This window comes from Sus scrofa, chromosome 15 (genome assembly GCF_054392235.1).
Source record: "Sus scrofa isolate SSC_HxYL_T2T_F1_AM1 chromosome 15, Sscrofa_HxYL_maternal_Yorkshire_Landrace_v2.0, whole genome shotgun sequence".
NCBI lineage: Eukaryota > Metazoa > Chordata > Mammalia > Artiodactyla > Suidae > Sus > Sus scrofa.
The window spans coordinates 100,904,016-100,928,601 of record NC_139397.1 but is presented as its reverse complement, the minus strand read 5'-3'; the positions used below and the strand labels follow the sequence as shown (position 1 = coordinate 100,928,601).

General features: G+C 36.8%; 1 protein-coding gene across 5 annotated transcripts in view; it reads right to left on the bottom strand.

Annotated features, from left to right (window-relative positions):
• Positions 1–7,554: 7,554 nt before the first annotated feature.
• The window catches only part of UBE2E3 (ubiquitin conjugating enzyme E2 E3), a 91,077-nt gene continuing 74,045 nt past the window's right edge, over positions 7,555–24,586 (bottom strand). For all 5 annotated transcript variants that reach the window (XM_021076034.2, XM_021076031.2, XM_021076032.2 and 2 more), the window contains exons 4-6: positions 13,303–13,435; positions 10,318–10,465; positions 7,555–8,189 (exon numbers count right to left, since the gene is read on the bottom strand). In XM_021076034.2, coding sequence (XP_020931693.1) covers positions 8,092–8,189; positions 10,318–10,465; positions 13,303–13,435 — 379 coding nt within the window. In that variant the 3' untranslated portion in view covers positions 7,555–8,091. The remainder of the gene's footprint in view (positions 8,190–10,317; positions 10,466–13,302; positions 13,436–24,586) is intronic.

Genomic DNA, 24,586 nt, shown 5'->3' with positions numbered 1-24,586 from the left:
CAAAACTGCCTGTAGAAGCTAACAATGACCACCAACTATTGGTTGCTGAACAGAATTGCCATTTCAGTCCCACATCTTAGTTGACTCATCGGCTCCTCAAAGCTGTAGACTATTCCCAATTCCATGAAACACTTCACTTCCTTTTCAGGTCCCTTTGCTCTTTCTGGGGTTTTCCTTTTACTTCTCTGATTGCTTCTTTCCTGGATTCCTTGGCCGATTCTTCATTTCGGCAGCTTCTAAATGCTAGAGTGCCCAGACTTCTTTCTTCTCTAGCAGCACTCATTTCCTTGATGATCTCATTCAGTCTCATGGCTGTAAATATCACCTATCCACTCAGGGGTCCCAGATGTATGTCCCTGGCTCAGAAATAATCCCTCAATTCCAGATTTGTTCCACCGCTCTGACACTTTCATTTGCATGTTTAACAGGCATCTCAAACTTCGTCTGTCAAAAATGAAGCTCTTCATCTTTCTCCATTCTTGCTCTACCCTCGGGTTCCTCACCTTAATTAACTGCAACCATAACCTTCTAGTTGGCTCAGGTGCCCAACTTTGACTCCTTGTTCACACCACATAGTTAAAATCTATCAGCAAATCTTATTAGCTGCCTTCAACCAGAATTCTGATCCATTTACTACCTATACTAATGCCACCCAGATCCAAGTCATCAGCATCTCTAACCGGGCTCTCTCTCACCCTCCTCACCAAGTCTGCACCAGGGTCTTTTCATCCAGAATTCTCTTTCCCTCAAGTGGCTTATCTTTAGCTCTTGGCTCATCTTTCTAGTGAGGTCTTCTCTAATTATCCCTTATAACTGCACTGCAAACTCCCCTTTCTCCCTCTCAGCATACACTTCCTATTTCCTTATTTCCCTACCCTACTTTAGTTTTCTCCACACACACACACAACACATCCACTCCTTTAAATTTTTTTTGTCTCTTGCGTTGAAACGGAAAGTAAACACCTTAAAAACAGTTACTTTTGCATGCTTTGTTCACTGCTAATCCTAAGCAACCTAAACCAATGCTTGCCAGAGTATGCAATGACTAAGTTACTGAGTGAAATTAATTAGATCCTTGATTTCTAGGAGCTCATTAAAAAAAAAAAAAAACTACAGAAAAAAAAAAAAAAAAAAAAAACCTGTCATGTATACTTAAAATGACCTTTACCATTTTGGAGTTTTGTGGCCAAGGAAAGAGTTCAACAGAGAGCTAAAGTGCTCCTAAAAATAATAAAGGGATCAGGAAAGGCATGCCAGTGATAACCCTGCATGTAGCTTTATACCCTCAACCCTTGTGTTCCTCATAATTACTCTTCTCTATCACTGTGATGAAGCAGGAAATACTTGTATAAAGACCTCTCCTAAGCACCCAGTCTCAGTCCTCGAGAATCTAACATTCCTTGCACCGAGTATCAGACTTCTCTTAGTGTCCAACAATGTTCAATAACCCTTTACTCCAAGGGTTTCTCTCTCCCCTCTCTCCGTGTAAGACAGGCCTGGAGCTTAAGCAGCCAAACATGTCTGAATTTGCTCAGGCGATTTATGAAATACTCATGATACAATGAGAAGCTGGAATTCCACTTATGGAATCAAGGAGCTTTTACACAGTCGCCTTTCAATTACACATACTGGCACAGAAATAACAAGCAGCAATAAAGAAAGGGACATGTTTGAGTCTATTCTATTTCCTTTTCTCACAGAAGACAGAAGTGGAAAAGAAAAAAATAAGAGATATGGATAAATTTCAATGACTAACTTTCAACACTCCAGGACTACCCCCTCCATACTACTACATAGTATACTTGTTTCTTTTCCCTAAAATACCTCTCTTAAGCACATTTTTTTTCCCAAAGGCTATCACTTTTCATTTTCCCTAGATTCCCCTAAAAGAATATTGTAAGCAGACATCTGTATTCCATTGTCTTTTTTCTTTTTACCAGTAAAAAGGAATAGGAGAAATGAATCAATTAAGAGGATGGTAAAAATAAGTGGGAAATGATGTAAATTTTGTAGGACAGAAAGGATTTTGCTTTATTCAAGGATTTGAAATTACAACATTAATTCAATCTCAATTTTGGCACCACAGACATTAAGTAGATTACAAAGATTATTCTTTGCTACCTCTTGCAGTTTAAGTTAATGGGGCTATCCAGCACCTACCAAGTTTAAAAGGACTGAATCAGTATGATGAGGAATTAAAGACATTAGTGCTATACTTCATTCAGTCCCTGGATAGCCCTATGAAGATTACACACATGGTATAATATCCATCCGTTCCACAGATATACATCACGTTACATATCAGACTGAGACAGAGAAACAAGGACTACCAATATTATCCTCCAAAAGCTCACTATCTAGAAATACGTATATTAAAATGAATATGATAAAATATCAAAATGCATGCTAGAGATATTGGGTATTCAAAGTAGTTTGAAAGACATACAATGAATATTTTAAAAGCATTAAACAGTATCAAGTATGTTTAACATCATATAGATTGGACAAAACTTAACCAAATTATTATACTAACATTTTCATAGCTAAATCAGTAGGGACATCTGTTTAATTTCTCATTCAATAGAAGATGGATACACATCAGCAAAGATGTATTCTCTGCTAAGAACAGGGAAAAATCTATTTGGACAGGAAAATGCTGAACTATTTAAGGCTGTGACAATGTACTCATCGCTGCATGTATCACAGTGCCTGAAAGGACCTTCAATTAGCAAACTCTTAAAATCTGTAGAATAAATGCACAATGGAGGCTAGTTAGGGTGGTATTATTATAACATAACCACCCTCCCCTTCATCAACCCCAGCCAAAGGAAAAAAAGAAAGAAAAGGAAAAAAGAATTCTTGCCAAGGAGGGCAACTGGGTTGATGCTTGCACTTGGAAATATGCACATGCTTGAATTCCTTCTATTATGTCTGATGTTTGTACAGATGGTATCTCAGAGAACCTGACTGACAGACTAAAGGTACACATAGTAAAGAAAGTTGTAACCAAAGGAGTTAGGCTTGAGATAAACTTTAGGAATTAGAAGCTTTTAATGTTCTGTGTTAGGTGAACCTGCATAGCTGGCTTTTGCCTCACTGGATTTCAACAAAGTAACCTATAGGTACAAAGGATTTAAAGTGAATTTATACTTCTCTAAATGTATTCATTACTAACATCTAGGGTCATTTTGTCTGACAGGGCTTTAGCACCACTTATTCACTGTTGGCAATGTAGTTTATAATCCAGTTTCAAAAATTCACCTTATAACAGTTTTGAAAGGACTGTCATTCCATTGTATAGAAACATCCCATTATATACTACAGCGATACACATTTAAATCACTAAATAACTTCACCAAAAAGAGTTGACAAACTATATACTAAAAACTGATGTTTCAAATAATGTTTATCTACTAAAACGTAATTATGAATTATTTTTATTATTTGGGTATTATTTGAAAAAGTAATTTAGACATGAAACAATAGATTTATATGTTCTACTTATCTAAAATAGGAGACACTAACTGAAATATAAGTGGATAATTATTACAGAATCATTATCTCAGCCTCTTAAAATAATTTGCAATGGTTTTATGAAAATAATTAATGCTTCAAATCATGCCATAATTCTGTCCAAAGACAATACAAATGTCAACCAAAAACTGTTAATGTACTGCATCAACACCACTACAACGTAGGTTATGTAGGGAGCCACTGGACTGAAGTTGACCTAAATTTTACAATGCAGTTATTTTTTGTATTGTTTTAAGAATATACCTGGACAAAGAGTGGGCTGACCCCAAGTACACATCACTTCAAAGTTCTTATAAGAATAACATATGCTTATTATTCATGGGTCAAATCAAATTTTATCCCTGATACCTTAAGATTTCCTAATTAAAAAAAAAAAGCAAGTTCAGATAACTAACACATTTTGTTATCTTGAAAAAGGGTGTTATTAAATGATTAATATATTTATCAATATAAATTTTCTGATGTGATTATTATGAGATTCATGGTTAAATACATTTAAATTAACATCATTTATCTCATTTTCCAAATAAAAAAGGGAAATCAGTGACGTTAAAAAAGTATTCCTGTAACGAATGTCTAAGACAGAAGATAAATAAACATACTTTATATTCTCTGGAATAATTAATAAAGCCTTATTTTGTACAGTTTCATTTAAGACTTTAAAATAGAAGATTAAAGCAAGCGCTGACTAAAATGCAAAACTGTGGAGTTCCCGTTGTGGCGCAGAGGAAACGAATCCGACTAGGAGCCATGAGGTTACGCGTTCCATCCCTGGCCTTACTCAGTGGGTTAAGGACCTGGCATTGCTGTGAGCTGTGGTGTATGTAGGTCGCAGATGAGGCTCGGATCCTATATTGCTGTGGCTGTGGCACAGGCCGGCAACTGCAGCTCTGATTCTACCCCTAGCCTGGGAACCTCCATATGCCATTGGGTGTAGCCCTAAAAAGCAAAACCAAAAAAAATTTTTTTAAATAAAATAAAATGCAAAACTGTATCTTATAGATTAACTTTCAGAAGTTTTCAATTAATCTATGTATATCTGCTTTTACATACATATATATCCAATATGAATGGTGATGCTATAAACAAAAACTCTTAGCCTAGTGGTAAAGAATGGGGGCTGTGCCTCCATATCATACTGGCTGTATAATCTGGAGCAAGTTACTTAACCTGTCTACCAATCAGTTTTATTCTGTCCACTGAGAATCATCAGAGTGTCTCTCTCCTAAAGCTCTTTCAGAGATATTAAATGAGATAAGGCACCCAGCAACTAAATGGTGCCCAGTGTGTAGTGGTGGTACACTGCGTGGCTCCTCTGAGGGCACATGATCGAGCTCAACAGGATACATGGTGCTATGGCCATTCTTAAATACTTACAAAATTACCTTTGAACTTGTAACTTATAAAATTTGCTTTTAATGAAGAAAAAAAGGTCTAAGTTTTTAAAATATCACAATTTACATCTAGAGCAAAATATCGTGGCAACAACGCCCCCCCCCCCCTTTATATACAGACAGACATCCATGTAACTGGAAGTAGATCAGCAACAGAAGATTAAAAAAAAAAAAAAAAAAAAATTCAGGCATTCCCATCGTGGCTCAGTGGTTAACGAATCCGACTAGGAACCATGAGGTTGCGGGTTCAGTCCCTGGCCTTGCTCAGTGGTTAAGGATCCGGCGTTGCCATGAGCTGTGGTGTAGGTTGCAGACGTGGCTCGGATCCCGCGTTGCTGTGGCTCTGGCATAGGCCGATGGCTACAGCTACAGATTAGACCCCTCTCCTGGGAACCTCCATATGCCACTGGAGCGGCCCAAGAAATGGCAAAAGACAAAAAAAACAAAAAACAAAAAAACCATTTAAAAAAAAATTTCAGAGTTTTAAGGGAACCTAGTAGTAGGAACCCAAATGGTGACTTATTTTTCAGTCCATTTGAAACTGTAACCTGTTCCCTGCAAAACAACAAGCGTAACAAATTTTTTCTTTTCTTTTTTTTTTGTCTTTTTGCCTTTTTCTTGGGCCGATCCCTCGGTATATGGAGGCTCTCAGGCTGTCAAATCAGAGCTGTAGCCGCCAGCCTACGCCAGAGCCACAACAACATGGGATCCGAGTTGCGTCTGCAACCTACACCACAGCTCACGGCAACACTAGATCCTTAACCCAATAAGCAAGGCCAGGGACTGAACCCGTAACCTCACGGTTCCTAGTTGGATTCATTAACCACTGCGCCACAATGGGAACTCCCAAGCCTAACAAATTTTAAAATATTAGAATGACTGAGTTTGAGGGCCAATAAAGAAGAGGGAAATAATCAAATTCAACCCTTATAAAACTCAAAGACATTAAGGCCTTAGAGGTACTTTGTGGAAGGGCCACAAGTACTTTAGATCATCAATTCTCTCCACTTTGCCCCAGGTGAGTACCAGACACTGTCCGCAAGTAAGCAAAATAGGCTGGCTGAGAGCAAATGCAAACAGAGCATTCCCAAACATTCTGACATTCGGCATGATGAAATCTTTCCTAGCACTAGTAGAGAAGTTTAATACTCTAGGATGTAGAATGTACAATACTGGTAAAAACTACTTTCTATAGCTCATATAGGTAGAAATCCTTATAGCTTACACAAAAGATACTCATTCTCATCACACTGACTTGAACTCCAGGACAGATTAGTTACCATTTAAAATAGTTAAGGCTCAGAGCTTTTCATATACCCAAGCCTATCTGGTGTACCTTTGTAATGTGGAGAGATTTTTTTGGTGGGGAGGGAGGGGTTAGGTGAAAGATAAGTATCTAAGTGTAACTTTATTTTTACCCTGATTTAAGACTTCTGCTGACAAATACTCAAGTAGGAGTCCATTATTCTTAGTGAGGGTATATACAACTAGAAATGCTTTATTATCTTAAAGCAATGTATTTTTATGCTAATCAATTCTACTCTAAATTTTGAGATGGTACTCTGTTACCTTGCCTACATGACCAGAGAATTATCCCAATAACTATCCCAGTCACAGAAAAAAACACTATATTCTGTTCACCAATCTGAATATTGAAAAGAAATCTAACTCCTACAAGAAATCTAGTCTTTAATAATTACAACTAGAAATAAGTAAATTTTTTTTTTTTTTTTTTTGTCTTTTGCCATTTCTTGGGCCACTCCCGTGGCATATGGAGGTTCCCAGGCTAGGGGTTGAATCGCAGTTCAGCTGCTGGCCTACGCCACAGCCACAGCAACTCGGGATCCGAGCCACATCTGTGACCTACACCATAGCTCATGGTAACGCCGGATCCTTAACCCACTGAGCAAGGCCAGGGATCGGACCCGCAACCTCATGGTTCCTAGTCGGATTTGTTAACCACTGAGCCACGAGGGGAACTCCTAGAAATAAGTAATTTATATAATGTGTAAAACCCTTAAAATTTGCTATTTTTTGAACTAAGAAATAATGCCACATCTGCACACTGGATTATTCCAGAGTTCAATTCTACCTTCAAGGCAGACAAGGGTTTCTGTGTTCAACTCTGCCTCTGGCTCTATCTGCAGGACAAATGCCACAATAAGAATAGCAATGCATACCAAAAACACCGTGAAAATTCAAGAAGAAGATTAGAAGTAAAAAAACGCATGGAAGACACAGAGGTGCTACCAGATTAAAGTTATTTGACAATACCTGCCCAATGATGAAAAGAAGGCACCATTTTGGAAACAAAATCAGGTAAGCCAGGATTTCATGTTATTTTTAGCTCAAATTTATTTTACCATAAAGTAGAGCTTTATGTGTTTTTGAGACCAATGGCTTAAAATCCAGTTTTGTATGTTTAAGCTCATATATTCTCTCATTAGCACTTAAAGGAAAAAACGCTACATATTTATAAGATTTCAAATGTTTTCAATTTAATAACTGATTTATTTGTACTAGTCCTTAGTAGTCAACCTTCATATCCACATTTTTATTTCATCAACAATCATCTCAGACACACCTTCTAACAAGACTGACTTAAAAATATTACGACAGGAAACTATGCCTTCAGGAGCATGTTTATTGTGTTTGAGATGATACATCAGGTGCTCTCTGAGCTACAAAGGGTAAAAGGAAATCCTCTCATTACAAACTGACAAAGGTAAAAGGTAAAACATTTTTCACAACAGCATGAACCACATACTCAGAAATAGATCTGGGTTTAATACAAATGACATAATTCCTAGTCATCTACAGCTACTTTTATAACTTCATACAGATAATGAATTAGGCTAAAATGCACTATAATATTTGGTAGACTTCAGGACCAGTATCCTTAGTACATCACAAAATACATTTTGATATCCCAAAGAAGCAAGACTTGCAAGTAGGCGTTTTAAACATAACTAATCTACAGCTACAAAGTTCTACTCTTGATAGCATTTACCTTTTTGGGGAGTCTCCCAGTCTCCAAAGGATAAAAGCAGAGTAGAATCAGTATAACATATACACAGAAGTCCGTATTGTAAAGGCTATAAAGATTTGCAGCACAGTGAGAAGATGCCTTCTGCTCCTTCGCACTGCATACAAATTATGTGAATTATGTTGCGTATCTCTTGGTCCACTGTCTGGCTATCCTGTCATGTTCTGCTCTGTTGGTCAAATACTGAGTGGCTATGCTTCCAACCAGAGGATCCGCTGGAAAAGTGGAAAGAACATTAAAAGATATTACATGGTTTCTTAAAGGTTCCGTTCTAATAGTCTACTGAATTGAAATGTCAATTTTTCAGCAGCATTTTGCTATACAAAGGCTAATTTCTCAAAAGAAAAAATGTTTAAAGTAACATATCATCTGAGTATTTTAACATTCAAATTAAAAAAGCTTCTTTATAAAAAAATGCTGGCTTAATAAATATAATTTTTAAAAATGTGTATGCCTTTAGTATACAAAAACTATTTTTCACTCAGCATTTTATTGGACAATAAAAGCATGCTGGTGATTATATTTCTGTCTTCCCATGGATATTTAAAAACGTAATTTTTTTTGGAGCTCCCTGGTGGCCTAGCAGGTAAGGATCCTGTGTTGTTACTGCTATGCCTCAGGTCATCAGATCCTGCTGCCTCGGTAACTTTCACTTGCTGTGAGCGTGCTCCACCTGCCCCCCAAGAGTAATTTTTTAAAAACTCAGATATTATGATGCAATGCTATTTAGAATGAAATGTTTCCTTCATTCTGTACAATAATATGACTCAAATCATGGTCCTTATCTCCATGTGAAAACTTACTATAGAATTCTGAGCTAGAAACAGAAGAATCTCAGATGTAAATTTTAATGTAAATTGTTGTTAAAAAGGTTGCCTGTGTACACGTTATGATATGTGAAATATACCAAATAGCTAATTAAAAGTAATAAACCTCTCTTTCTTCCTGATTCCAACTTTTCAAAAAGTTTCTCTTCCTGGCAAATGATTTATATACCTGTTTAATGCATTTCTGCCCAGAGATATTATACATATTTCAAGCATTTAGAATATTATTGTTATGCATGTTTTTTGTTCAGTACCTTGCTTTTTAATTTAATATATCTTAGAGAGTTTTCCCTATTAAAACATATAGAGCTACTTCACTAAGCTACATCCTCCTGTAATGGCTGTGGTTGTTTCCAATCTTTTACTTTAATAAATGAACATCAAAATAAATACCCTTCTCTTTTTTTTTTAGGGCTGCACCCACAGCATATGGAAGTTCCCCAGCTAGGGGTCGCATCTGAGCTATAGCTGTCGGTTTACACCACAGCCACAGCAACACTAGATCTGAGCTGTGTCTGCAACCTACACCACAGCTCATGGCAACGCCAGATCCTTAACCCGCTGAGCAAGGCCAGGGACCGAACCCGCATCCTCCTGGATACTAGTCAGGTTCATTACTGCTGAGCTACAACAGGTACTTCTTCTTTTTTTTTTTTTTTTTCTTTTTGGCCATGCACAAGGCATGCAGAGGTTTCCAGGCCAGGAATCAAACCCACACCACAGCTGTGTCTCAAGCCACAGCAGTGACAAAGCCAATAGATTCCTAACCCACCAGGCCACCAGGGAACTTCTGAATAGCTTTCTGAAAATCCCTGTATCTATCTATCTATCTACCTACCTACCTACCTACCTATCTTGGGTGTATGGGCCAAGGGAATGGTAAAAGCTTTTGGTGACTGATTATAAATTTTTAGAAAAAATAAGTCAACCACTTTAAAAAAATGACCACACAGTAAGATAGGATATGTGAAATCCCAAGCCTAAACATTACTTTTTCAAGTCAGCTACCCACATTAAAAGATCATGTATGGCAGTTAAGCATTATGACTTTATCTCTGAGTTTTTACAATCATAATCTAGTCCAACTCTCTCATCAGCTATCACTTTTATACCCACTATTACTACATCTAATACAACTAACCATAATCCAATAAGGAAGGAAGGAAGAAGAAGCCCTTTATTACTGAATGGCTGCATTAAAGGACACGGCATGGAAGGACCAAGAGGAGGTGGCAGTGGTGTTACAGACTTGCTTTACTCTCATCAAAAGTCTTTTGCACACCACCATAATTTAGAAAATAGAGCCCATCAATAACAGGGAGAAAACAGTTACAGGATAGCACATCATTCACAAACTAAAGAAAGCTACTGTGAAGCTTTTGGTCTATTCTAATTGAAATGGCATTTATAGTTTCCTCAAAAAACGTTTTAGGCTGATCTTTCTACCAACAGCATTTACTTCTCAAATCCACAGTTTTTATAGCCTCATTGTATGTATTAATAAAAGTCTGCTTACCAGGGTTGCAGTCTGTCAAAAGTGAACAAATCGACAGCAAAACTTTTGAAATAGTCAAAGCAGGACTCCAGTTGTCTTTAAGAATGTCCAGGCAGATGACTCCCTGACTGTTGATGTTGCAGTGATAGATTCTGGTGCGGAAAGTAACCTAAGGGCAGTGACATAAAAGAAAGAAAGAAAATAAAAGTTTCATTATAAACCATAACTCTCACTAGCAAAAATGAAGTGGTATATACCATAGATCATGGCAAATAGCAAGTAATTTCACTGAAGAGCTCAAACTAACTAGGTTTAAGTAATAACAAAATTGTTTAGTTCAAAGAATTGTGTTTTTACCCAGTATAGCAAAAACTATATTTGTTTTTAAACCAAAAAGAGTTATTGGTTTGTTTAATTTAAATAAGTGAGATAGTAATTCTATGTCTGTGTGTGGGCATACATACACACACTCCTGTAAAGAAAAGAAGTGAGGGAGAACAGAAACATTTTGGTGCCAAAGTTAAGAGAAAATGGTGAAGAATTCTTTTTTTAACATGAAACCAAGTTACATTAGTTTCTTAATAAAAAAAAAATCATCAACTCAGCTAATTTCTTGCCCTGTGTCAGAAAATACTGGAGAAGGATTTAGAGGAAGGTTGGTGATATCACTGGCTCTTCTATTTCTCAGCCTTTCATTTCCACAAATAGCTCTCTGTCCTGTTAGACTAAGACAATAAAATAAAACAAGTAAGGTCTTAAGACACTGAAGAAAGGAAACTTAAATCCTTGAGAAATGTGAAAAAATAAAATAAATGATGGGAACAAAAATTTCAAAACAATCAACATAAATCGGGTGGTTAATTCTTAATTTGGAGTTGCAAAGAAAAAGAGAGTATCAGATCCCTCTCAACTGGCAATATACTGTGATCTCCCACACGGAGTCTGGGAAGAAAACATTTAAAGCCCTCAAAAGTGTATTTCTGAGAAGAGTGCATAATTAAAAATGGTAAAGAAACCACTGGTCTAGCAGGGAAGGGGGAAAAAGAGATCACACGTTTGCTTTCTGTGGTTTTAGGTTTGGTTTAGCCCCCCAAGGTCAACAGGGATTCAAAAATATTAAAGGCAAAATTCCATAATTAAACAATTTACAAATTTTAAGTTGTACACTGTTTTGAGTAGTGCGAAGAAATCATGCACCGTCCTGGGTGTTCAGCCCAATCCTGTTCAGTCTGCTAAGTTATCAGATCACCTGCTGTGTTACTGAAGGGCTGGTGTTCAAGTAATCTGTACTTTATTTAAAAATGGCCCCAAAGCCAAGAGTAGTGATGCTGGCAATTCAAATCTTCCAAAAAGAAGCTGTAAAGTGCTTGATTTTTAAGTAAAAAGGTGAAAGTTCTCAACTTAAGGGTAGGGGGGAAAAAATCCTAACTGAGGCAGCTAAGGTCTATGGTAAGAATAAGACTTTTATCTGTGAAATTGTGAAAAATGAAAAAGAAATGTGTGCTAGCTTTGCTGTTGTACCTGAAGCTGTAAAAGCTTCAGCCACAAATACTTAGTTACAATGGAAAAGGCATTCAATTTTGTATAAGGTATTTGGAGAGAGGTAACATTCACATAACTTGTACTACCGTATATTGTTATAATTGCTCTACTTCATTATTAGTTATTGTTAATTTCTCACTGCACCTAATGTATAAATTAAACTTTATCATAGGTATTTACGCATAGGAAAAATGGCATTAAATACGGTTCGGTACTATGCGTGGTTTTAGGCATCCACTGGGGTCTCAGAATGTATCCCCAAGAGTAAGGACGACTAGAATTGTTCTAACATAGCACATACTAGTTACACAGAGCTCTTAAAAGGTGGCTATAACAATTAATTTAAGCACTGAATGCAAACTGAATAGTGATATACTGGCATTTAGAATGTGTCATTTGGAATGTGAACACAATTTGCAATAAGACAGTCATTTCAAGATCTTAGATTCTGATGGGACCACATAGTAAAGCACTCAAAAAATAGTGATAGCTATACTTAAGAGCAAATACCTCTTGGTGATAGGGAACCTCGGTGTCTGCAATTTAAGGTAAATACCACTAGGTGGAAATGTTGTTACCTTATTCAATAAAGCAAAACAGAAAAGGTCTGCCTTCTTTTTTAAAACAAAATAAACCCTTTATTTTTACACACAAACACAACACACATGCACCTGAGTGGAGGCATTAAATCACTACATAAATGTTAAATAGTAGAGGGAATATAAGGAACTATGTTGAAAAGAAAAACATTTTATCAAAGTTAAGGGCTTGATAACACTGACATAACAAGGTTCTAATTATGCTCAGGCTTAATATCGGTGGTTTTTAACTGTTGTCTTGACCATTTTATAGGGGGAAGTCAGAGGAGAAAGCTAATCAAATAATTACTATGTTTAATACTTGAAAATTAATTGCCAGTCATCACAAGGCACAGCTCAAACATTCTCTCTTTATCCACCCAGTTCATATTCAGAGACAACAAGGAGGCATAAATAACCCAGCCATCTTCATTCCCATTAATTCATCATTACAGAGGGCACAAAATTAGTTTATTAAATAATATTAGTTCCCTCTTCTTTGCTATAGTTTTCTAGTTTTTTTCTGATCTATAAAGATAGGCTATTCAGCACAAATTTATTTTAATTCTTATTTCCAGAAGCGGTCAGATTTACTTTTTATCTCAATAGGTTCCTTACACAAAGTTCACAGGATTTTTTTCTCTCATAAGTCTAAAATTTACCTGCTTACTGATGTACTAAGTGGCATACAATTAACAAACTCTTGCTGATTACAAAGTTATTTGTGAAAGAAATCAATTACTTCTAGTTTTAACATTCCTGGTTATATGAGCGTTTCCAAATGAAAAACAATCAAATAAAAATAACTGCATCCACACATTTAACTCTAGAATAAATTAATTTTGGAAAAGAATGAATATTAAAAAATGCACTTCCAGGTTCTTACCTTTGGTGGTTTAAATGGATAATCAGATGAAAATGTGATATCCAGAAAAAATACACCACCTTCATATACAGAACCTGGTGGACCAAGTATAGTCGATCTCCATTCATAAATGTTATCTCCTTTAGGCCCAGCACTATTTAAAAGAAATTAAAAATCAATGTGTACATCTGTGAGCAATGAATATTAATATCTTAAACCAATTAAGTATCAAAGGCAAATTAGCAATCTAGAATAAACAGTAAATATATAAAAAATAAGCCCCAACTAACTTGTGCACGCATATGTATATAAACATGTTTGGAAATATTTCTAACTTACAGAAAAGCAAGAACAAGGAACACCTGTTTAACTTTATCCAGACTCTCCTTCTGTTAGCATTGTGCTCCATTTGTTCTATCATCTCCCTCTCTCCCTTCCTTCTCCCCCTCCTAAAATACATACACCCCACCAAACATATACACACACACACACACACAAAGCACACACACCCCACAGACACACAGAAAAAGTGTTTTTTTTCTGAGCCATTTGAGAGTAAGCTGAATATATCATGGCCCTTTCCCCATAAATATTTCAGTGGGCATTTTCTACAACCTATAATACAACTGCAATATAGCCATAATTTCAGTAAAAGTACAATCTATATGATATCTATAATCTGCAAAATAATTTTGTCAACTGACCAATAATGCCCCAAAAGATTTTTAGTTTTCCTTCAGATACATGATTCCAGTCTTGGTATTGATCGTCTATGCCCTTCCTGTGTCTTTAGTCCCCTTTAATAGAGAGAGCCTTTCAGTCTTACTTTGCCTTTTGTAATATCAACATTTTTGAAGAATGCAGTTCTTTTAATGGAATGCTCATCATTGTGAACCTGTCTGATATTTCCTCATGATTAGATGCAGAGAGTGCATTCCTGGCTAGAAGAGTACATAAGTGATGCTATGTTCTCAAGGTGTCACATCCAGAGGTACAATGGTGATGTTAATTTTCATTACCCAGATCAAATGCTGTCCCATTCTCCTACCTCTTACTTGGTATCTTTCCTCTGCAACCAATAAGCAACCTTTGGACACTTTAAGACCATGCAAATACCCTGGTCTTCACCAAATTTATTCCCCGGACTTAACATCAATTTGCGATTCTTGGTTGAACTAAACTTCATCATGATAGTGATAAAATCATCATTTTCCAACTTCAGCATTCCTCCATATTTACCAGCTGGCCCTTGAGCCCTCTCTTTTCCTGTTTGTATAAAAATGTGTTTTACAGATGAAGTTTCATGAGTTCCATTTTTTTTCCCCTAATGATTTAGAATTCTTACTGCATTTAATTATTTTGATGTTCAAACTGCCCCATATTTGGCCAGTGGAAATACTTTCAAAATGACCCCATATCGTTTTTTGGAACACTTCCTTATTTTCTGGCATAAATATGTTCCACGTTCCCACCCCTGAATCAGCCATTTCTTCAAAGAGCTGTGGTTCCTTTTAGTGAATGTTGTTCAAGCTAGTACCAAATTCCAAGTACATTACACTGTGTTCAAAACTATCATTTAATTTATAATATACAATGAGATAATTCAAATTAAATCCAAATTCAGTTGTTTGTAAGACACATCTAATATTCCTTAGACCCTCTTCAAATGTACATTACAGATTTCCATTTTTCCCTCAATTTTACATCACAGATTAACTTGTTTTTCTGAACTACGGTATATATAAAGCTTTTCTTAAGTGACCTATCAGTTTAGAAATGATCTGCATGTTTAGTTTAAAATAAGTGCATATCAGAATTGATAATGCAGGAGTTCCCGTTGTGGCGCAGTGGTTAACGAATCCGACTAGGAACCATGAGGTTGCAGACACGGCTAGGATCCCGCATTGCTGTGGCTCTGGCGTAGGCCGGTGACTACAGCTCCGATTCAACCCCTAGCCTGGGAACCTCCATGTGCCACAGGAGCGGCCCTAGAAAAGGCAAAAAAAGACCAAAAAAAAAAAAAAAAAAAAAAGAATTGATAATGCAACTGCATTAATTACAATAGGACATTCAGGTATAGGTTAAATGATTTAACCACATCTTATTAATTCTATAAAACATACACTGTAGACTGTAAAGATCAAGTAAGCAATGCTATCAATAATCAAATCTGTGCCCTGAAAACAGGTCATAGAAAAAGAGTGTAAAAACTTTGATAGTAAAATCAAAATGTTTCAAAAACCTATCTTTAATGCATATATATGAACAAGAAAATTTTACTATCACAGCCTACTTAGGGAAAAGAAACTTGAAAAATACTATTTTATAAATTTTAAGCATATACAGCAACTGGAACTAATTACAACAGTGGTTCATTGTTCTGCCATCATTTGAGAATCAGGTATACTCCCTAAGGGAATCCGCACTGTAACTAAAAACATACAAAATGAAGTGCCAATTTTCTTCAAAAAAAGAAAGTTTAACCTGATTCAATGGCATTTCCTCTTCTAAGTTAATTCTTCCCTGATGATGTAAAGTAATCATTATAAAACTAAATTATAGTTTAAGAGACTTTTATAGCACAACTGCTTTACTAAAAACATTTCTAAACTATATGTGTCACACATTAATAATAATAACAGTAGCTAATAACATTACTCCATAATAAGCCAAACATTTTTCAAAGCATCATAGTGCATATCTCATTTAATTCTCCTTACAAATCTATAAAGTAGGTACTATTATTATATTCCTATTTTTAGATGAGGTAACTAAAGTTCAGAAAGTTAAATAACTCCCCACATGTCCCAAAGCTACAAATGCCTCAGAGAGAATCTGGACAATGTCTGAATAAATCTCTACTAACCTCAGTGACCTTTGCTATATTTATATTTCCTCTTATAATTTCAAGTGCTACTATATGTAATTTAATCTCTAGTCAAATTTTGCAAATACTTACTTGGGTAGGAACCCAAGTAGAGCTACTCTCTAAAGAAATAATTTCCTCAGTGATATTCTTTGGTTCTTAAGCAAAACCATGCTAGGCCTCAGATAGATGGATAGCGATGTGGGGGAATACTATATTTTAATGAATCACAAAATTTCGGCATGAAAAACACGTAGTTGAAGCCAACCACCCCCTTTACAGTTGAAGAAACCAATTCACAAAAAGTGATCCATTTTAAATTCCTTCTGCTAGCTGATGAAGAACTGGGATTCCAAACCAAACTATTGTGTTCTTAAATTTGCTTTCTTCTCATTTATGCTACTTTGCTACAACACACTAAAGATATGGTTATTATAACTGTCCTGGAGTAGACAGAGTAGGGCTGCAGCTTATGGATGTGTTTTAAGCACAATTAGCCTAAGGTGAGTTAGGGCTAAAATCTAGCCCTTGTTAGCTTCTTTGTCTCAAATAAGAGCCCCATATCTTTCTCAGAAAGGTACCACCTGCTAATCAAGACATGAGGGGTGGGGTTAGCACTACTGACTCCACCCTAATTCAAAATACAACATTTTATAGATTAGTAGTTGACCAGCCACTGAGGCTTCACAGCTGAGTAGAAAATGGGTCCTAATTGCTGACAATCTCAAGATAGGTGCTTTTCACTAGTTCTCATGCTGCTATTCAATTTTTTTTTTCACTCATTTTCAATCTCTCTTTTCCAAAAGGACAACACTCCAGTAATTCTGCTCTATCCTGGATCATTTATTTCGCCCTCTCTGGTGAATCATACCCACATGAATAAATACTACAATCCATTTCCCCAATCCTTATTATAAAACAAAAACCTTGATTCCTTTACCCCTTCCAGTTCTCTGCTCAATTACCTTAACAGGTTTTTACACCTCACCACTCCATAGAAACTCCTCTCATCCAAGGTCACCAATGATCTCATCACTAGACCCAATGTTCATTTCTCAATCTTCATCATATCTGACTAGGCCACAGCAACATCTGACACAGCTGGCCACTTCTTTCTCCTTGATATACTTTCTCTGCTTTGTTGCTAGAATAACATACTTACCAGTTTTTCTCCTAAATTTCCTGGCCCCTCTTTCTCAATCAACAATTCTGTTCCTTATCTCTCTAACCTCTAAATACTGCCACTCTTCCAGAGCTCAGCCCTTAAACCTCTCCTTTCTACCTACATCCAGTCTTTTGTTGATCTCCTACAGTGCCAATAAACTCTTAATCCCCAAATCTATCTCCAGCCTAAAATTCCACCCTGAATTCCAGAGCTATATATCTAAATGCTGACTAAACAGTCTTTATTCTGAAATCTAATACTTTGAATCCAGTAATTCTAAAAAGTTTAATATTTCCCAAATTGACTCCCTGATGTTCCAATTTCTCTTTCAAGTTTCCCTACTTCAGTGAATGGCAACTTTCAGTTCCTTAGGGGGAAAGCCTAAACCTCCCCCTTGATAGCACTGTATCTAACATACTGTATATCAGCAAATTCCACAGGTTTTATCTTCAAAACATACCCCAAATTCTACCACTTCTCCCTCCTCCTATTGGCCCAACCTCAGTGGAAGACAACAGCATCCTCTGGTGTTAAATGCAATAGCCTTCTTGCTTCCACCTGAGACCCTAACCCCCACACAGCAATAGTCTATTCTCAAGGACAACCAGGCTCAGCGACAGTTAAAAAGCAAGTGAGATCACAATACCCTAGCCAAAACCCTCTAAAGGCTTACCTTCTTACTCTGTGTTCAAGTCTTATGACCTATGCAGCACTGGATAATCTGTTGCTACCATCACCACTAACATCCATCCTTCTTACCTGTTCCCCTCTTCCTTGTTCATCTGGCTGTAGGAACCTACTTCTCCAGCATATCCACCTCTGCAGCAGTATGTCTCTGCTGGGAATACTTGCTTTCCCTCAAGATACCCACATGGTCTGCTCCACCACCTTATGCAGGTCTTTTTTGGCTCAAAAGCAGGCTTGCTAGGGACACCTCTCCTGGCCACTCTATCTAAAACGTCACATAGAACTGCCACAAGTTTCACCTTCCTTTCTGTTTTTTTCCCTAAAGCATCTTTACTCTCTTACATGTATTTTATTTATTCCTATTACTCACTTCTGTCTGTCCCCTACTATAATGAAAGCCCCAGGGGGTTAAAAAATGTGGACTAGACTCTTTATAGTGGCCTGGGCTTTTTATGCCCTAAAAATCAGATATATATTTTAATAATTCAAGTGACTAAAGAGTTGCAGGGTAAGTTCAAGGGGAAAGGAAAAGGAGATCTCACAGAGCATGTTTATTAGCAGGGGAAAGGAAAAAAAGAGGAAAAAGGACACAGAAAAGAATCTTTTTCTTAAACAGGTATCCCCTACTTTTCAAAAATTCACTTTATGATACTTCGCTCTTATGCATGCTATATATTAATACGTGTTTTCTCCAACCAAAAGAAATCCAAAGAGGATTTTCGCTTTTGCAAAAACAGTGTTCAGTGTTTGCTTTGCAGTGAACATTACAGAGGCAGCACACACTCTGAGCAGTGGAGGAGCACCAAGCTCCTTCCCCAGGACTACACTCAGCATCTCAGCATCAAGCCTCCATAGCTTTGAATTGTATATGTGAGCCTCTGTGCTTTATCTCAATTTATTTTGTGAACTGCTAGCAAGACATGCCCTAAGGTAACTGCTTCTTCACGTTACATCATTTAGGCTTATAAAAGGTTTTTCATAGGAACACTCTATTTTTGGATAGTGGGGTAAACCTATATTAACTTGATAAAAAAGTGTTCATTTACTTAGTAATTCACTGTTGCAGCAAAACTAAAATTCATTCCAGTTGAGTCAAACTGGGAAAAAGCAGAGACAACATTAACCAAGACCCTGTTTACTGAAACCTCAATATTTGCTAATGCCAAAAGGATCAGTTATTAAATCCCATAATTGAGGACTTAGGTTTTTGTTTAAATACTATTAATTGAGAAGTATTTTTATTTCACTATTTTTCTCCTGCAAACATTCCTTTCCTCCTTTTAAACATCATGTTTCCCATAAGCTAGTCTATTTTCTACACAAAACAAACAAAAGTAAAGAGAAGGCAAAAGTTTAGACAGAGCGACAAACCTACACCTGGGAATTTTTTGTTACCAGCTGCTCTTAGTGTTAATGAGTGACATTATTTTAAACATTAGTAGCAGGAGGACTGATCTTAGCAAAATCCATTTTCTTGTCACTTGAATATTAATTCAGCAATTACTGTTGCTGCAAGGGTCATTAACACTAGACTTTACAGCACTGGAGTGATTCCCCGTAAGAACTTTCAAATGCTTAATAATAGATTCAATTTAAAACACATCCTTTTTTAAAAAACACAATTCTTTTACACACACCACTTTTTAATCCTGTTCTAAGACAAATGCAAAGGTTTATGTTACAATCTATATGGTTTTTAACCCTATGGCAATCTTAAAATGAGATGAATTAAATTCAAGGAGAAAAGAATAGAACAGTGACTTAAGACTTTTCCTTAACTATGTAAACTGGTGTAATAGTTGTTTAGTGTCCTGTTTTAAAACCCACTGAACTGTTAAAATAAATATTCCTGGGTGTGTAGTATTTAAAACGAAAAAAAAAATTTACTAAGACAAAGTTCTTATTTAAGCTTAGATTTAATTTCATGGCTATAAAAATCTAAGAGCTTAAATTAAGATACCATTTGGTATAACTTCAATAGACCTTACCTACCGTGACTAAATTTTAGAATGCTATATATTAATACAAAACCTATTAAAAAGGCTAATGAAAACAAAAAAAGGACTAAATAAATGGAGAATACTCTTATGTTCATGGGTAAGAAAACTTAGTATTATCAAGATGTCAGTTCTTTCCAACTTGATCTATATATTCAATGCAAACCCATCAAAATCCCAGTATTTGGTATTACTCTGTGGATATCATCAACAAACTGATTATAAATTTTATATGGAGAGGCAAAGATCCAGAATAGCTGACCTAATATCAAAGGAGAAGAAAGTCAGAGGACTGAAACTATCCAACTTCAAGACCTAACACAGTGTGGTGCTAGCAAAGAATGGACAAATAGATCAAAGGGCCAGAAACAGACCCATATAAAGTCAAGTGCCCTTTGACAAAGGAGCAAAGGCAATACAATGGAGCAAAGACAGTCTTTTCAGAAAACAGTGCTGCAACAACTGGACATGTTAAAAAAACTGAAATTTAGACACAGACTTTCACCTTTCACAAACACTAACTCAAAATGGATCACAGACCTAATATAATATGTAAAACAATAAAACCACCAGAAGATAACATAGGAGAAAACTTGGTTAATCTTGAGTATGGTGATTCCTTTTCAAATACAACACTAAGCACACAATATAGGAAAGAAATAACTAACTAGCTGGACTTCATTAAAATTAAAATATTCTGCTCTGTAAAAGATGTCAAGAGATTGTGAAGACAAGTTACAGAATAAAATATCTGCAAAAGACGTATCTGATTAGGACTATTATCCAAGATATACAAAGAACGCTTAGAACTCAAAAAAATTAACAACCTAATTAAAAAATGGACAGAAGACCTGAACAGACACCTCACCAAAGAAGATACGTAGACAGCAAATAAACATAGGAAAAGATGCTCGACATCATATTTTTGGTATGGACTGAATGTTTGTGTACCCCCAGAACTCAAGGTGAAATCCCAACCCCTAATGTAATGGAATATGCCTTTTGGGAGGTGATTAGGTCATGAGAATGTAGCTCTCATGAATGGAATTAGTACCCTTATAAAAGAAAACCCCAGAGTTCCCGTAACCTTTTTGCTCTAGTAGGACACAGTGAGGATAAAGCCATTTACGATTTAGGAAGCAGGTCCTCATCAGACACCAAATCTGTAACTTTCCAGCTTCTAGAACCATGCAAAATAAATTTTTGTTGTTTATAGGCCGCCCACTGTATGGTACTCTGTTACAGCAATCCAAATGGACTAAGATGTCATTAGGGAACTCCAAATTAAAACGAGATATCACTATATACCTATATAAATGGCCAAAATCTAAAACAATGACAACAACAAATACCAGAGAGGATGTGGAGCAATAGAAACTCTCATTAATTGCTGGTAGGAATGCAAAGTGGTACAGCCGCTTTGGAAGACAGTTTGATAGTTTCTTACAAAACCACACACACTCCTACCATACAATTCAGCAACTGTGCACCATGGTATTCATGAATTGAAAACTTATGTCTACACAAAAACCTGCACATGAATGTTTATAGTAGCTTTATTCATAATGGCCAAAACTGTGAAGCAACCACAATCTCCTTCAGTAGGTAAATGGAAAAATAAACTGATATATCCCGATGGTGGAACATTTTTCAGTGTTCAAAAGAAATAATCTATCAAAGCATGAAAAGACATGGAGAAAACTTAAATCACCTATCACTAGGTGAGAAGCCAATCTGAATCATACATGCTGTATGATCCTAACTCTACATTCTGGAAAAGTCAAAACTATGGAGATGCAGAGTTCCTGCTGTGGCTCAGCAGTAACAAACCTGACTAGTATTCATGAGGATGCGGGTTTGATCCCTGGCCTCGCTGAGTGGGTTAAGGATCCAGAGTTGCCATGAGCTGCGGTGTAGGTCACAGACTTGGCTTGGATCCCGCACTGCTGTGGCTGTGACATAGGCCAACAGCTGAAGCTCATATTCGACCCCTAGCCTGGGTACTTCAATATGGCTTAGTACTTGCAGTCTTAAAACGACAAAGCAAAACACTATGGAGATGGTAAAAATGGGTTACTAGGTTTTAATGGGGGAGGATAAGACAAACAGGCAGAGCATAGAGGATCTTTAAGATAGCATAACTCTTCTGGATTTAGAACACCAAGGGTGAACCCTAATATAAACTAAGGACAGTAAATGATGACAATGTGTCAAATATAAGTTCATTGATTGTGACAAATTTACCAGTGTAATACAATATGTTGATAGTGAGGAGGCTGTGCATAGAGAGATAGCAGGTATACGGGAACTCTCTGTAGTTCTGCTCAATTTTGCTGTGAACTTAAAATTGCTCTAAAAATAAAGTTTATTAAAAAAATACAAATAAAGTTTAGAACAAGTAAACATTTCTATATTAAAGCAAGAAGTAATAACTGTTTAATTGCTGGTTTATAAAAAGTGTCAAACTTAAAAAGGGACGCATATCATAAATTTGTTCTAAAATCAGGTATGGAAATTTGATCACATTTTAACCACGGTAATATAAAATGGTGGTTTCAATGCTGGCTCACAAGTCAAGTTAAACCATTTCCCCAAAAACTTTCAATGAGGTACTGTGTATACGTAGATTCAGACTTTCTTTTACTACGGAGAAATCAAGAATACCTATCCAGGAGGTCCCCTCATGGTGCAGCAGAAACAAATCTGACTAGGAACCATGAGGTTGCAGGTTCGATCTCTAGCCTTGCTCAGTGGGTTAAGGATCTGGCATTATGGTGAGCTGTGGTGTAAGTCGCAGACACGGCTCAGATGTCATGCTGTTGTGGCTGTGGCGTAGGCTGGCGGCTACAGCTCCGATTAGACCCCTAGCCTGGGAACCTCCATATGCCGTGGGTGCGGCCCTAAAAAGACAAACAAAACAAAACAAAAACAAACAAACCTATCCAGGAGTTCCTTGTGGTACAGTGGGTTAAGGATCTGGTGTTGGCATTGCAGCAGCACAAGTCAGTACTATAGCACAGGTTTGATCCCTGGCCCAGGAACTTCCACATGCTGCGGCCTTGGTCAAAAAAAAATAATACCTACTTTCCCCTCCAAATTGTTTGAACTGCTAATGCAAAACACTCATCATCCTTCTAGTCCACTCTACTCTCTCAGTGGAAGCCTGTACAGTTCTACCTTCCCTAGACACAGGAAAGTGGGGTTGGGGGAGAAAGAAATCTCAGTAATCAATTAGTTGTTCACTTCATCAAGGTTATCAATGGGGTAGGGGCTTTAGGACATCGCCAGCATGTAGAACAAATTTAACTACACTGAGTACATCAAATGCTAAATGGGTATGTGTGAACTAGACTAGGCAACCCTTGTATTAGGAAAATGTGTCCCAACAAGAAGAGCAGCTGCAGCAACAGCAGCAACCATGCACACTGATGGGGCACTTGTATGTTGCCAGGAGTCACTCTGTTAAATGCCACACAGATCATTTATTCCTCACAGTAATACTCAGAGATAGATACCCTAACTATCCCAGCTTTCCAGATGAGAAAACCAAGGCTCAGGGCACCTAGGTGGCTTCTGCTAAAATCTCATGGCCAGTATGTTAGGCAGACACAATGAGTCTATCTAGAGACAATACAATCTTAACAACACCTTTATATTTCTTTATGAACTTCAAATAATTGTTTTATAAATAAACGGGCTATTCCTGACTGCTTTGGAAAAACTCGTATTAGGAGTACATGATTTATTAGGGAGAGATATAAGACAATGGGAGAGGGGAAATGACTTAGGGAACAATACAGGGAAATAAAACCACTACCTAAAAAACAGACCTAGCAATCACAATTATCTTCCCATTCCCCTCCTCAAGAATGACCTCTTTTTGGTAAATTTAAGGCCTTGGAAAGTCTGTGGTATTGCTTATTAAGCCATAGTATGCCTTGTTGAACATATGAATTCACTCTGTATCTGAAATATGTATTTGAGCTTTAGTAAAATTTTGCATACTTTCCCTAGTTGACTCAATGGAGAAAACAGAAATAAATTAATTTATTCATTAAAGATTTGAGTGTTGATACTATTTTGTGCTGAGCATCTGTGTAGGAAACTAGAGATATAAAGGCCACACCTTCAGGGAGATTATTGTATACCTGGGGAATCTAGTGATTAATCAAATAAACTGCACACACACACAAAATGTAGCAGAAAACGTGATACAAAGGAGAGGTATACTTTGCTGAACACCAGGAGGATGTGACCTAGTTAAGAAGATCAGGGGAGATTCATAGAGATGATATTTGAAACTCAGTGGGAGTTAACGAGGAAAAGGTAAAAGGGAAGCTGGGGGAGACTGAATGCATATGTAAAAACGAGGTCATATGGAGCAAGGTGAAAGGCAGGGCCTGGAAATAAGTCTCCTGTGGCAGACACAAAGGGAACAAGGGGGAGTGCAGTAAGAGCTGAGCTGAAGAAGGAGTTATTAACAAATGTCCATGCAGGACCCTGTCAGGCTACATTAAGAATCTTGTCTTCATCCTAAAACCAACAGGAAGACATCATAAGGGTTTAAGCAAGGGAAGGGGTCATACTAAT